Here is a 16,261-nt window from a genome sequence, read left to right as displayed (position 1 = left end):
CCCCAGCCAGGGATACCCCAGTCCTGGCTTTGATTGGGGGGGAGCTCGACCATCTACACCTCTGATCACCCCCCGACCATCTACACCTCTTAACACCCCCCCCCCCCCTCTCGACCATCCACACCTCTGATCACCCCCTGACCATCTACACCTGTGATCACCCCCTGACCATCTACACCTCTGATCACCCCCCTGACCATCTACACCTCTGATCACCCCCCGACCATCTACACCTCTGATCACCCCCCGACCATCTACACCTCTGATCACCCCCCGACCATCTACACCTCTGATCACCCCCTGACCATCTACACCTGTGATCACCCCCTGACCATCTACACCTCTGATCACCCCCCCGACCATCCACACCTCTGATCACCCCCTGACCATCTACACCTGTGATCACCCCCTGACCATCTACACCTCTGATCACCCCCCTGACCATCTACACCTCTGATCACCCCCCGACCATCTACACCTCTGATCACCCCCCGACCATCTACACCTCTGATCACCCCCCGACCATCTACACCTCTGATCACCCCCCCGACCATCTACACCTGTGATCACCCCCCCCCCCCCCCCGACCATCTACACCTCTGATCACCCCCCGACCATCTACACCTCTGATCACCCCCCGACCATCTACACCTCTGATCACCCCCCCGACCATCTACACCTCTGATCAGCCCCCCGACCATCTGCACCTCTGATCATCCCCCCCCCCCGACCATCTACACCTCTGATCACCCCCCTCACCATCTACACCTCTGATCACACCCCCCCCCCCCGACCATCTACACCTCTGATCACTTTCCTGACCATCTACAACTCTGATCACCCCCCGACCATCTACACCTCTGATCATCCCCCCCCCTGTCCATCTACACCTCTGATCACACCCCCCCCCCCCCGACCATCTACACCTCTGATCACTTCCCTGACCATCTACACCTCTGATCACCCCCCTGACCATCTACACCTCTGATCCCCGCCCTGACCATCTACACCTCTGATCCCCACCCTGACCATCTCCCTTACTGACTATCTGCAGCTCTGATCATCTCCCTGACCATCTATAGCTTAGGATATCTCCCTGGCCATCTCCAACTCTGGTCATGACCCCGACCATCTACACCTTTCATCACCTCCCTGACCATCTACACCTCTAATCAGCCCTGGACCATCTGCACCTCTGATCATCCCCTGACCATCTACACCCCTGATTATCCCCCTGACCAATGACCATCTACACCTCTGATCACTACCCTGACCATCTACACCCCTGATCACCCCCCTTGGACTATCTATACCTCCAATCATCCCCCTGACCATCTACACCTTTGGCCATCCCTATAAACATGTACACCTCTGATTGATCCCCCCCCCACTATCTATGACTCTGACCATCTGCAATGACAAGGATGCTTCCTGCAGGTCAGTGATGAGATGCTGCTCGGTAGCAGCATCAGCATCTATCTCTGCAGGGAAATGAGAGGAGGGGAAGGCAGCTATCCCCCGTGCATGGGATGAGATGGCGCATCCAGCCGCAAAGGCTTCTAACAAGGCACTATCGGCTTACCTGGCTGGATGCTGGCATGGACCACATAGACGCATCCAATCACACAGCAGATCCATGGAGCCCAGCAGGCTGCAGACTGCATGGCTGCCTGTTATCCGGGCATGTGTCTGGCAGCAATCAGAGCGATGTCCTCATGGTGCTGCTGCTGGGGTCCCCCTGCTGCCAGTCACACAGAGTGCTGCATTGTGTCCTCCTGGCTTCCATTAGTGTGTGTGCTTGTGCTTTTACTGCATTGGGTGGTTAGATGGGGATGTGAGTGCTCAAGCACCTCCCAGGTCTCCTCATCCACATGCACAGCCACATCCTAAGATACATCAGAAGAAGCCCTGCATAGCCTGCCTCCTTCCAAGGAGCTCACAGCACCCTGGGAAATGTAGTCTATTCTTACTGATGCTGGCCTTTCTGCAGCTGAGGTTGTCACAGCACCATCCATGATCCATCCATCCATGATCCATCCATCCATGATCCATCCATCCATGATCCATCCATCCATTTCAGCTCACAGGGCTGCTCTATAGAGCCACCAGGTTTATTGTCCTGATAGAAAAACAAAGGAGACCTAAACAAAGACACCACCATCTGCATATCTTCAGATTCTAATCTTTATTAGATACAACGTATCAATTACAATCCACCCTGCCTATCAGCCACTCAATCTAGGCAGCTAATAATAATCTAAACCAATAAGAAATAAATCAACAAAATGTACATATCCACCAATGCAATGGATTTCTTTTAGGGTCAGTTCACACCACATGCAGTCCAGTGCGTTTTATTTATTTTTTAGCATGGAAAGGAGGTTATATGGGGCCAGATTCACAGAAAAAGTACGCCGGAGTATCTGCTGATACTCCGGCGTACTTTCAAATTTGCCGCGTCGTATCTTTATTTGTAATTCACAAACAAAGATACGACGGCTTTTGGCTAAGATCCGACAGGCGTACGGCTTTGTGCGCCTTCGGAACGTAGGTGTAATTTGGGTGGAGTTTGCGTCGTTTTCCAGCGTCGAGTATGCAAATTAGCTGTTTACGGCAATCCACGAAGGTACGCGCGTTCGTCGCATTCTCTTACGTCGTCGCTAGTCGGTTTTTCCCGTCGCAAACATAAGCCAGCTTTTTCATGGCTTACATTTAGAACAGCCATGTTAAAGTATGGCCGTCGTTCCCACGTCGAATTTCAATTTTTTTTTTTTTGGCGTAAGACGTCCGGGAATACGAAACGACGTAACGCACGTCGCTGTTGAAAAAAAAACGTCGGGGCGCTGTAATTTCGCGCAAAGCACGGCGGGAAATTTTCACACGGAGCATGCGCAGAACGTTCGCGCGGGAGCGTGCCTAATTTAAATGACACACGCCCCATTTGAATTAGGCGGGCTTGCGCCGGACGGCTTTACGCTACGCCGCCGCAAGTTTACAGGCAAGTGCTTTGTGAATCAAGCACTTACGCCGAAAACTTGCGGCGGCGTAACGTAAAGGGGATACGTTACGCCGCCGTAATTTTTCATGAATCTGGCCCATGGTTTCCAATGGCAAAGTTCTTCCCAGTGCGGTCAGTTCCGGGGAGTTCCGGTTACAGAAAAAAAGAACGTGCTGCATTTTCCTGCACTGGAACGCGGTAAAACGCATTGAAAACGCACCGGAATGCACTGGAACACATAAAAACGCACTAGACCACAGTATGGTGAGAAATAAAACAAGAGAAAAAGCATTTGGAACGCATCCGGAAATGCATCAAAAACGCATCAGACTGCATCAAAAACGCACATGCAGAAACGCTTCCGGAATGGATCTGGAGGATGTTTTGTGATGTGAACTAGGTTCACACTGGTGCGATGCGGGAACCACAGCGATTCGTGAGCGGGTTCCTGCATCGCATCTGACTTGTAGGCAGTTCACACTGCTCTCTGCGAACTGCTGTGGGTGTCAATATAAAGTTTATGACATCCCCAAATCGCAGTGCGAGCTGTGAAATTGGATGGAAGCGGATCGCATTGGTCTGAACACCTTTTTCTTGGAATCCGATCGCATAGGTGTTTACTGCACCATTTGACAGTTCGCACTGCGATCTGCAATCCGATCTGGGGGTATCGTTAACTTTACATTGACACCCACAGCGGTTTGTAGATGTCAGTGTGAACCAGTGTGCGATTCAGATGCGATGCGGGAACAGGCCCTGAGTCACAGGGTTTCCTGCATCGCACCAGTGTGAACCCAGCCTTAGGCTGGGTTCACACTGGTGCGTTGTGGGAACTACAGCGATTCCTGAGCGGGTTCCCGAATCGCATCTGACTCGCAGGCAGTTCACACAGCTCTGGTGACAATATAAAGTTAATGACACCCCCAAAACGGTTCGCAGAACGCAGTGCGAATTGTGAAATCAGATGGAACAAGATCACATGGGTCTGAACACCTATGCGATCAGATTCCAGTGTGGACAAAAAGACATGAGTTCACACTGGTGCGATGCGGGAAACCCTGCGATTTAGTGCCGGTTGCGGCATTGCACCTGAATCGCACACTGGTTCAAACTGACATCTGCAAACCGCTGCGGGTGTAAATGTAAAGTTAGCCTGGGTTCACACTTGTGCGATCACAGACATTGCATGTACTTCGCACCACATTGCTGTGCAGATCACATGTCTGATGCAACGTGAATTCAGCCATACAAACTGTATGGCTGAAATCGCATTGCATTTGAACAAAAATGGTGCATGACCCTTTTTTTTGGTCCGCGCTGGAATTGAATCCCATGGGTGTTCACACTGCGATCTGCGAACCGATCTGGGGGTGTCGTCAACTTTACATTGACACCCGCAGCGGTTTGTAGATGTCAGTGTGAACCAGTGTGCGACTCAGGTGCGATGTGGGAACACTGGTGTGTTGTGGGAACCACAGCGATTCCTGTGTGGGTTCATGCATCGCATCTCACTCACAGACAGTTCACACTGCTCTCTGCTGCCGGTGACAATATAAAGTTAATGACACCCCCAGATCGTTTGGCAGAACGCAGTGCAAACTGTGAAATTGGATAAAATCGGATCGCATAGGTGTGAACACCCATGCAATCCGATTCCAGTGCAGACAAAAAGGCTGAGTTCACACTGGTGCGATGCGGGAAACCCTTTTTTTCCAGTGCCGGTTCTCACATTCTCTGCCTTTTGGAGAGATCAAGTGTAGTATCTGTTCTTATCAGTTGCCAAGAGGTGGCGCTATGCTAACCGTCCCTAGTACTAGAATTATTGCTCATGCTCTAACGCACGCGGCGATACTTCACATGTGTGGTTTGAATGGCGTTTACATATGTGGGCGGGACTTACGTGTGCGTTTGCTTCTGAGCGTGAGCTACTGGGGACAGGGGCGTTTTAAATTTTTTTATATATATTTTATTTTTTATTTTACTTATTTTTTTTTATTATTACACTTTTTTTTATATATATATATTTTTTATCACTTTTATCCCGATTACAGGGAAAGTAAACATCCCTTGTTATAGGAATAGTGTGTGACAGGTCCTCTTTATGGAGAGATGCGGGATCTCATGCTTTCAGCCGCAATTGTGGCTTTGTTTACTTTCGGGTACCCAGGCGTGACATCATAACATCGCTCCCGGGCCTCCGACGGTCATAGAGGTGAAAACGAAAATCTCTATGCTCTTCATTTGGCTGTGGCTGATCCATTCTCCAGGCCTCCGATGGCACCGGAGAGCCCGGAGAAGCACCGGATGGTGGCGGGAGGGGGGGATGTCCCCTCCTGCCACCTATAAGAACAATCAAGCGGTAGAACCGCCACTATGATCGTTCTTATGGTGCGTAGAATCGTCGCCTGAAAAAAAGGATATCTGAATGATGCCTGTAGCTGCAGGCATCATTCAGATATCCCCACTGAAGTCCAGGACGTCATATGACGTCTTATGGTACGGAAGTGGTTAATTAATTAAATATATTAGAATTTTCACTGCCTACAAGTGTATTTTTAATGCAGTAAATTTTGGACTTTTACAAAACATTTCCTGATGGTGAATACATCACTGCCATTTAAAACACATAGGCCCGAATTCACAAAGCACTTACGCCGACGTATCTCGAGATACGCTGCGTAAATGAAAATATGCGCCGTTGTATCTGTGCGCCGTGCCCACAAACTGAGATACGCCTGAAAATAGGCTTCATCCGACTGACGTAACTTTCCTATGTAGAGTGGGCGCATATTTACGCTGGAAGTATTTGGCGCACCCATTGATTTTCTATTCACATATGCAAATGAGGGAGATACGCCGATTCACGAACGTACGTCCGTCCGACGCAGTGCGCGTAAAGTCATACGTCCGGCGTAAAGTTATGCCCCATAAAGCAGGTGTAAATCAGCAGCATCCATGCAAATGGCTGCACCAGGGAACACAAGCCGACGTATTTTACGTAGGACGTGAATATGACTAGGTGTAGGTTACGTTCACGCCGTAGGCAGTGATCCGGCGTATCTTAGGGAGTAGTTCCGACGTGATTCTGAGTATGCACACTGGGTTGCGTCCACGGGATGGCGCATGCGCTGTTCATTATACGTATCTGTCTGAGACTCAGCCCATCATTTGCATGGGGTCACGTCTCATTTGCATGGCTCACGCCCACTTCCAGATACGCCGGCTTACGCCTAGGAAACCCAGCGCAGATTTGGCAGCACTGGCTTTGTGAATCCAGTGCTTGCCTCTCTGCGCTACGTCGGCGTAGCGTAAAGGAGATACGCTACAGCGGCATAAATATGCGCCGATGTATGTGAATCCGGGCCATAGATACATAATTAGTCTGGTTGGAAAAAAGTCCATCTAGTTCAACCAATAGAAGGGAAAACATGCACCAGAAAGATTCACCTGCAGTGAATGTTTGGTGAAGGTCAGATTTACTGCTTTAATAAAAAATACCCCTTAGTAAAAAAAATTATATTCTTCCACCTATTTCTTGTAGAAACTTGGCTGCTGCCATAATAAACAAACATGTTTTATAGTGGAACTCCAGACTTTTCTTTCCTGTTTTCGATGACGTTGGCACACGGATACAGTGAATATCTCCTAACCTTATTATAGGCTTATCTGTGGGTAAAAGTGGCAGTACAGAGTTTACAATCACTTGAAGTGTATCTAAACCCAGAAACACAAATATAATATATTGCAGCTTACCAGTTCTTGATGGCTGCATTATTTATCTTTAAAAAAAAAAAAAAATCTCCTTTACTTTCAATCGGTGATCCACCGACTTACACATTTCCCGCCCCTTTAGTGGCTACATTGATTTCTCAACTGTATCTATGGGGCAGCCATGGTTTTAACACAGGCTGGACTTTTAATATGTCTGCTTACTTCCACTGTGCAGTACGTTTTGCACAGAGTGGCCCTGATCGTCCTCTTCTGGGGTCCCACGGCGGCTCTCACGGCTCCTCCCCGCAAGAGCTAACCCCCCTCTGGGAAGCTCTCTCCCGAGGGGGTTAACTTGCGGGTGCGCTCCTGTGCCATACAATCTGCGTCCATAGCCGGCGATTGTATGACTCGGCCCCGGCCCCACGTCATTGGATTTGATTGACAGCAGCAGGAGCCAATGGCTGCACTGCTATCTATCCAATGAAGAGCCGACAAAACTTGGAAAAAGCAACGTAGGATCGCGCCCACAGAAATTCGGGGCTCAGGTAAGTAAAAGATCAATTTTGTCACTTTATTTAGATGGAAGTAATCCAAGTCTGCTATCTCCTGATGAAGAGGACCATGTCCATGAAATGCGTTGAGCAGAAAGACTTGTTTTATAAATCACTGCAGTGGTTGGAAATTCCTTTTTTTTTTTTTTTTTTTTAAATATGTTTATTGGGTTTTTAAAACATGTAAGAGTATACAAAGCGATCTTGTTACAATGTATGCAATAAGTCGAATAAGTGACATTACATTCAAGAACATAAAACAAGGATCAATATTTAAAGTTAGTGATCCAACATAGTCACAACAAAGCATTTAAGATAAAATTAGAGTATTTAGGGGGGAAAGGAAGGGGTAGGGGAAGGCAAGGTAGAGGGAGGGTTGAGGAAACCATCCTATTATAAGCGGTGTGATTCAAATTGACAAAGTTATAGAAAATAGGAACAACAGAGGAGATTAATCAGATTCCGGGACTCATCAGGAATCCAACAAAGTACGGTATTCAGAAGAATCCGCAAAGTGGTGCCAGCATGCCCATTTATCTCGGAAATTCCTAGAAGAATCTCTAGAATGGGATATCAATTCCTCCATATATGCAATGTGATCCACTTTGCGTATCCACTCTGAAATTTTTGGAGGGGTTGCTTGCGACCATTTAACCGGAATACACAGCTTTGCCGCGTTGATAAGAAACACAATAATAGATTTCTTGTAGACTGAATTGGGTAGAGAGGAGAGGTGTAATAGGTACTGTCCAGCTGTAAAGTCCAGGGTGTAGGTGGTAATGGACACAATGAGATCATGGACTGATTTCCAAAAAGTCGTGATAGCTGAACATTCCCACCATATATGGAGGAGAGTGCCAGCCTCTAGTCCGCATCGCCAGCACAAGGGAGAGACGTTTGGACTAAATTTATTAATAATGTAAGGGGTTTTATACCACCTTGAGTATATGAAATTCCTTTTTTTTTTTAACTGTATTTTATTACAAACTTGCTATTAGATGTTTCATTTTAAAATAAATACAATTAAATGTTATGAATTTTGCTAAAACGATGTGCCTCAAAAGTCCCACAATTTTTTACTCTAGTCATAGTTTCGATATACCAGATTTAGGGATGTGGCATGCAAATTGAATTATCTTCGTTCGAGTAACTCTGGAGGAGCTGCAGAGATCCACAGCTCAGTTGGGAGAATTTGTCAACAGGACAACTATTAGGCCTTGTACACACGGTCGGACCAAACCGATGTGACTGGTCCGTCGGACCGTTTTCATCTGTTCACCTCGGAAGTGGCCGTACGGCCTGATATGTGTACACACCGTCAGTCCAAAATCCAATCGGGTCAGAATGCGGTGACGTCAAACACACAACGTGCTGAATAAACCAAGTTCAATGCTTCCAAGCATGCGTCGACTTGATTCTGAGCATGCGCGGGTTTTGAACCGATGCTTTTCTGTACTAACCATCGGTTTGGTCCGATCGGGCAGCGGTCCATCGGTTCGGTTTTGAAGCATGTTTTAAAATTTTGGACCGAAGGAAAACGGTCGGTAAAGTCCGATGAAACTGAACTTCGGTTCATTCTCATTGGTTCGGTCCGACCGTGTGTACGGGGCCTAAGTCATGCACTCCACAAATCTGAACACACCATCCCCCACTGTGAAACATGGTGGTGGCAGTATCATGTTGTGGAGATGCTTTTCTTCGGCAGGGACAGGGAAACTGGTCAGAGTTGATAGGAAGATGGATGGAGCCAAATATAGGGACATTTTAGAAGAAAACCTGTTAATTTCTGCAAAAGACTTGAGACTGGGGCGGAGGTTCACCTTCCAGCAGGACAACGACCCTAAACATACAGCCAGAGCTACAATGGAATGGTTTAGCTCAGGGATAAGCAATTAGCGGACCTCCAGATGTTGCCAAACTACAAGTCCCATGAGGCATAGCGAGACTCTGACAGCATCAAGCATGACACCCAGAGGCAGAGGCATGATGGGACGTGTAGTTTGGCAACAGCTGGAGGTCCGCTAATTGCTTATCCCTGGTTTAGATCAAAGCATATTCATGTGTTAGAATGGCCCAGTCAAAGTCCAGACCTAAATCCAATTGAGAATCTGTGGAAAGACTTGAAAATTGCTGTTCACAGACTTTCTCTCTCCAATCTGACAGAGCTTGAGCTATTTTGCAAAGAAGAGTGGGGGGAAATGTCCCTCTCTAAATGTGCAAAGCTGGTAGAGACATCCCCACAACGACTTGCAGCTGTAATTTCAGTGAAAGGGGTTCTACAAAGTATTGACTGAGGTTCTACAAAGTATTTGTAAAGAAATTTGAAAACCCTTTATCATTTTCCTTCCACTTCACAATTATTTACCACTTTGTGTTGGTCTATCACAGGGGTCTCCAAACTTTCCTAGCAAAGGGCCGGTTCACTGTTCTTCAGACGTTAGGGGGGCCGGACTGTGCCCAGTTGGGGAAAACAATGCCCCATCTTTGGTATTATGGGGAGAAACAGTTGGTGACAGTGGGAGGATCTAGGCCCCATTGTTGGTAACAGTGGGAGGATTTTTGGCCCCATTGTTGGTGTCTGTTGGAGGATTTATGATCCCCCTGTCTTCTTTATTAGCTCTTTTACCAGGGGGAGCTTCTTCTTTGACGTCTTCGGGTGGGTGGAGGCTGCCGTCTGGTTCTCTTCCACCGCCGGGGGGGGTCGCTTTTAAAAAAAGCCCCCACCCCCCGGCGGGTTTCCTCCGGCGTCTTCGGCGGGGGGGGGCTTCTTCCGCTATCCCGACGGGTCTTCTCCGCTATCCGGGGGGTCTTCTCAACTCTCCGGGGGTCTCCTTCTATGTTCGCCGCTCTCCGCTGTTGACTCGGCGCACCCCGGTTCTTCCTCTCGCTGTCCGGTGCCTTCTTCTTCCGTGCTGTACGTCTTCTTCTCCTTCCGTGCTGTGAGTTCTCCTTCCGTGCTGTGAGTTCTCCTTCCGTGCTGTGAGTTCTTCTTCCGTGCTGTGAGTTCTTCTTTCGTGCTGTGACGTCATGTTCTTCACTTCTCTTCTTCTCCCGATGTTGACACGTCGCCTTTCCTCGCTGCAATGACGGGTGCGCGGCTTGCATCGGATTTATATAGACCTCACAATCTCATCATGCTCTGGTACCTACCCATGTGATACCTACCCACGTGGGTAGGTATCACATGGGTAGGTACAGAGCATGATGGGACTGTGAGGCCTATATAGGTCCGATGCAAGCCGCGCACACGTCATTTCAGCGAGAAGAGCCGGCGTGTCAACATCTGGAGAAGAGAAGAAGATGATGTCACAGCCCGGAAGAAGAAGAATACGTCACAGCACGGAAGAAGAAGATAGACGTTCAGCGCTGAAGGAGAAGGCACCAGACAGCTGGAGGAAGAACCAGGGTGCGCCGAGTCAACAGCGGAGAGCGACGAACATAGCAGAAGACCCCCGGAGAGTGAAGAAGACCCCCCGGATAGCCGAAGAAGACCCCCCCGGGTAGCGGAAGAAGAAGCACACCACCCCCCGCCGAAGACGTCGGAGGAAACCCGCCGAGGAGTGGGCGCTTTTATAAAAGCGACCCCCCCCGGCGGTGGAAGAGAACCGGACGGCGGCGAAGAGTGGCCCCCACCCGAAGACGTCAAAGAAGAAGCCCCCCCTGGTAAACAGAGCTAAAGAAGACAGGGGGCGGCCTCTGGAGCAGACTAATAAATTATTTTAAAAACTCTTGTGTTGTGTTTATTGACTTTAACATTTTTCCTCCAGGTGAATGGGTAGGGGTACGATGTACCCCATATCCATTCACTTAGGGTGGGGGCCGGTATCTGGGGGCCCACTTATTAAAGGGGGCTCCCAGATTCCGATAAGCCTCCCGCCCGCATACCCCGACAACCAACGGCCAGGGTTGTCGGGAAAGGGCCCTGTCCTCATCAACATGGGGACAGGGTGCTCTGGGGTGGGGGGGCCCCGCAGTGCGCCCCCCTGCCCCAGAGCACCCAACCCCCCCATGTTGAGGGCATGCAGCCTGGTACGGCTCAGGAGGGGGGGGGGGCGCTCGCTCGTTCCCACTCCTTTCCTGGCTGGCCGGGTAGCGTGCTTTGGATACGGGTCTGGTATGGATTGTAGGGGGACCCCCTACGCCGTTTTTTCGGCGTAGGGGGGGCTCTCCTTACAACCCATAACAGACCTAAGGGCCCGGTATGCTCCTGAGGGGGGAACCCATGCTGGATTTTTAGTTAAAATCCGGCGGGGACTTCCCCCTCAGGATTCATAACAAACGCCGCACACGTGTAGAATTGGCGGGAATCCAAGTCGGATCTCCCGTCGCTTCTATGACGGCTTGTCTCTATCGCGGCAAGCCAGCTCGGCGCTGGCTCCCACGATGGGGCTCGTAGGTGCTCAATCTCGCTGAGAAAGGGAGCGAGATTGACACAATATCGCGTGCACCTACTGTAGCATCTTTTTATGAACAGAAATATAAAACATAAATATTTTACAGATTTGTTTTACAGCTTATTGCTGATCTTCCCACAAAACTGTATACCACTTATCTCCTTTCTTATTGTTAGGACTGGATATTTTGTAGGTTTATGATGGTTCTGGCAGCGGCAATTTCACTAGTTTTATCACAATGTGTTTTTCGTGATAAACCATGAAACGTGACGTGATAAAATTATTGAACTCCCCCAAATCCTCCACTTCTTCACTTGAAAAAGTGGGGTGTTTGGGACCCACCAATAGTTGACATCCCACTTTATAAACCAATCATTTAAGGAAGGCTTGGTACCGACCTCCCTAAAACAAGGCATAATAAAACCCAATCTAAAAAAAAACAACCTCGACCCAAAGGACCCAAACCACCGTCGACCTATAACCGGCCTCAGTGTCTTTTCCAAGATTATTAAGAAAGTTGTAGTACAACAGCTACAACACCATTTAGACACCCATAAACTACTGGACCCTCTACAATCAGGTTTCCACCCAGGTCACAGCACGGAAACAGCACTTCTCAAAATATGGGATGATGCTCTCGAAGCAGCAGAAGGAGAATCTTGTCTCCTGATACTGCTGGACCTTAGTGCGGCCTTTGACACAGTAGATCACAAAATGTTGCTGACTCGGCTCACAGAAGTAGCCAGAGTCGCAGACTCCGATCTACTGTGGTTCTGTAAGAGAACTGTCACCTTCCGTCCTAGGCGCTCTCTGGCGCATGCGCGCGCACATGGGCGTCCTGAGATACTTGGGCGCATCAATGCGCATGTGCACGCGCCTGCCAATGCGCGCACGCGCGTGCAACGGACGCCGTGCACGCGCGGGTGCGTGCCCCTAGCGCTAATTGCCGCTATACTGCCTATTTAAGGAAGCGCCTGACCCCAGACCCTTGCTGACTGGTCTTCAGCTTGTACCCTGATACTCTGAACCCTGCTGTTGTCTTGCTGATCTCCTGTTGCTGAACCCGGCTTGCCCTGACCCTGTTCCTGGAATCTGTTATAATCTGACTACCGGTTTCTGATCCTGGCTACCCACCTGACGCTGCTTCCGCCTGCTGCTTGGTACCTCGCTGCCCGCCTACCACTTGACCCGGCTATCTGTGTGACCCCGCATCTGCTTCCTGTATTGCGCCCTGGCAACCCCTGAGTGTCTGCGACTTGCTCCTGCGACTTCCTGCTGCAAGTCTCCCTACACCTCATCTGATGTCCAGTGTCACTACTCCAGCGGAGTGCCTACTCATCCCGGCTCGTACCTCCCGCTCCTGCTGTCGGAGTCTTCTTCTGCAGGCACTCGTGTTCCTCCTGTCCCTCGGTGTCCTCTGTTTCATCTCCAGCGGTGCCAGGGCTGGAGATACAAGAGAGGCCGACCTCATCATCTCATTCTCCCATCAGGTACGTGACAGGTTCTCATCATTCCTGGAAAATCGATCCCAGACAGTGAATCTGGGACCCTTCACCTCTGAAGCACGTACTGTGACATGTGGAGTCCCTTAAGGGTCTCCCCTGTCGCCCGTGCTATTCAATATCTATCTTAGCCCACTCCTCAAAATTATCAGTAACCAGGATCTACTCTACCACTCCTACGCTGACGACACTCAACAAAAAGGACCAACACCTCGGACTAGAAAAATGCCTCACTTTGATAGACAACTGGATGACGGAGAGTCACCTTAAACTCAATGGATCAAAAACAGAACTCTGTCTGCTCCACGCAAACAGAAATAGACTTGCTAGGGCGACATGGACGCCCCTTCCCATATTAGGACAGACCATTACCCCTAGCACCAAAGTCAAAAGTCTCTGAGTCATTTTTGACTCCGACATGACAATGGATGCACCATCTTCTGCGTCTGCTACGAAGACTCGTTCCCTTCATCCCGGAAAAAGACACAGCGGTAGTGGTAGGTACAATAATCAACTCCAGGCTCGACTATGCCAACTCCCTTTACCTCGGTCTCCCAAAATACCAGATTGCCCGTCTGCAAGTCGTCCAGAACACGGCGGCACGACTGGTAACAGGAAAAAAAACCTGGGATTCAATCACCCCCTCCCTGAGGTCCCTCCATTTGCTGGCCGTAAAGGACCGAGTCACATTTAAGGCCCTCTGCCTGACGCACAAATGTGTACAAGGCATCGCCCCCCAATATTTATGTGAGAAAATATAAAACCACAACCCCAATCGCGTTCTTCGGTCCACTAACCAAAATCTACTGCAAATCCCCATGGCCCGCTACAAGAGCAAAGGAGAACGAAGATTTGCAGTCCAAGGACCCCGTGGAACGCATTACCAACTAATATCTGAACGGAAGTCAATCACCTGGCCTTTAGGAAAAAACTCAAGACCCATCTTTTCTGAAGGCTAAATAGAAGGAAATGGATACCAAGCGCCTTGAGGCGATTCAGTTCGCATTTGTAGCGCTATATAAGTTATTCGCTCACTCACACTCATCACTATTATATTTCTGTACATAAAAAAAAAAAAAAAAACATTATTGGGGGAAGTTATGTTACATTTTTTATGTTTTTATATGGATTGAATAAATTAAAGAAATGTTAACAGTGGTGTATATGTATTGTATTTTTAGGAACCTTTAAAGTGTTAAGCCTCGTACACACGATCGGATTTTCCGACGGGAATTGTGTGATGGCAGGCCCGGTGTGGTCTTCTGCTGCTGTAGCCCATCTGCTTCAAGGTTTGATGTGTTCTGCGTTCAGAGATGGTGTTCTGCATTCCTTGGTTGTAACGAGTGGCTATTACTGTTGTCTTTCTATCATCTCAAACCAGTCTACCCATTCTCATCTGAACTTTCACATCAACAAGGCATTTTCGTCCTCACAGCTGCCGCTCACTGGATATTTTCTCTCTTTTGGACCATTCTCTGTAAAGCCGAGAGATTGTTGTGCATGAAAATCCCAGTAGATCAGCAGTTTTTTAAATACTCAGACGAGCCCGTCTGGCACCAACAACCATGCCACGTTCAAAGTCAACTAAATCCCCTTTCATCCCCATTCTGAAGTTCGTTTTGAAGTTCAGCAAGTCAACGTCACCACGTCTAGATGCCTAAATGCATTGAGTTTCTGCCATCTGCTTGGCTGATTAGCAATTTGTGTTACCCAGCAATTGAACAGGTGTACCTAATATAGTGGTTAGTAAATGTATATTTTATTGTAGACACAAGTCTTGGACACTATGGCCCGGATTCACAAAGAACTTACGCCAACGTATCTATCGCGTAAGTGTAAGTATGCGCCGTCGTATCTATGCGCCTTGCCCATAAACTGAGATACGCCTGAAAATAGGCTTCATCCGACCAACGTAACTTTCCTACGCCGTCGTATCGTGGGCGCATATTTACGCTGGGCGCATTTGCAGCTCCCATTGATTTTCTATGCACATATGTATATGAGGGAGATACGCCGATTCACGAACGTAGTTGCGCCCGGCGCATAATATACGCGGTTTACGTAAGTCGTACGTCCGGCGTAAAGTTATAGGAGGCACAACTCATGCAAAGGTATGGACCAGGGAACACAGCCGTCTTATCTTTTGTCGTTTACGTAGTACGTGAATATGACTAGGCGTAGGTTACGTTCACGTCGTAGGCAGTGATGCGTCGTATCTTAGGGAGTAGTTCCAACGTGATTCTGCGCACGCACTGGGATGCGTCCACAGGACAGCGCATGCGCCGTACGTTATTCGTATCTTTATGACGCTCAATCCATCATTTGCATTGGGGCCACGCCTCATTAGCATGGCTCACGCCCACTTCCACCTACGCTGGCATATCTTTAAGAGCGAGTTGGAGCGAGTGTTTTGTGAATCCAGTGCTTGCCTCTGTGCGCTGCGTCAGCGTAGTGTATATTAGATACGAATGCTTTTTAACAATTTACGGCAATGAATAGTAATATATAAATTTTGTATGTACATCTGTAAGGTGCCTATGGCAGCGTCAGGCACAGACACATACAGCAGGAAAGGTCACCTACAGGACTTAAGATGGCCGATTGGGCACTTCCTGTGGAAATGGTTGGGAGTCCAACCATCCCACATTATATAAACCCTATGCCAGATACTAAAATGGCGGCACCAGTACATCCGGGTCCCCGCACTTCCGGGCTACAGGGAACGTAGGGGAGGAAAACCAGGGATACCAGCAGCGTTATGACGCCAAAAATAGTGAGGATTTGGGGCAGTATGGCGCTTAGCAGCTGCACCAATAAACACATAATTTGTCCCGGGGAAACACACTTAGCAATAGAGGTAATACACGGCCAGTAAACAGGAGTTAAGATGGCCGCCGGGCCACTTCCGGTATAGTAAAAATGGCGACGCAGCCACTTCCTGTTTGGCCAGTATACAGGAGTTAAGATGGCTGCCGGGCCACTTCCGGTATAGTAATGATGGCGGCGCAGCCACTTCCTGTTTGGCCAGTAAGTGCAATTTGACAGAGGGGATAAATACAGTGACAGCAAAATCATCCACCAGCTTTTCTGAAGACGCAAAACTGC

General features: G+C 48.8%; 1 protein-coding gene across 8 annotated transcripts in view; it reads right to left on the bottom strand.

Annotated features, from left to right (window-relative positions):
* The window catches only part of ADAM22 (ADAM metallopeptidase domain 22), a 390,621-nt gene extending 388,764 nt beyond the window's left edge, over window positions 1–1,857 (bottom strand). For all 8 annotated transcript variants that reach the window (XM_040352431.1, XM_040352432.1, XM_040352434.1 and 5 more), the window contains exon 1: window positions 1,583–1,857. In XM_040352431.1, coding sequence (XP_040208365.1) covers window positions 1,583–1,664 — 82 coding nt within the window. In that variant the 5' untranslated portion in view covers window positions 1,665–1,857. The remainder of the gene's footprint in view (window positions 1–1,582) is intronic.
* Between the last annotated feature and the right edge of the window lie 14,404 nt (window positions 1,858–16,261).

The sequence above is a fragment of the Rana temporaria genome, chromosome 5 (genome assembly GCF_905171775.1).
Source record: "Rana temporaria chromosome 5, aRanTem1.1, whole genome shotgun sequence".
Lineage (NCBI taxonomy): Eukaryota > Metazoa > Chordata > Amphibia > Anura > Ranidae > Rana > Rana temporaria.
The sequence above is the reverse complement of the archived record's forward strand: the minus strand, read 5'-3'. Positions and strand labels throughout refer to the sequence as shown.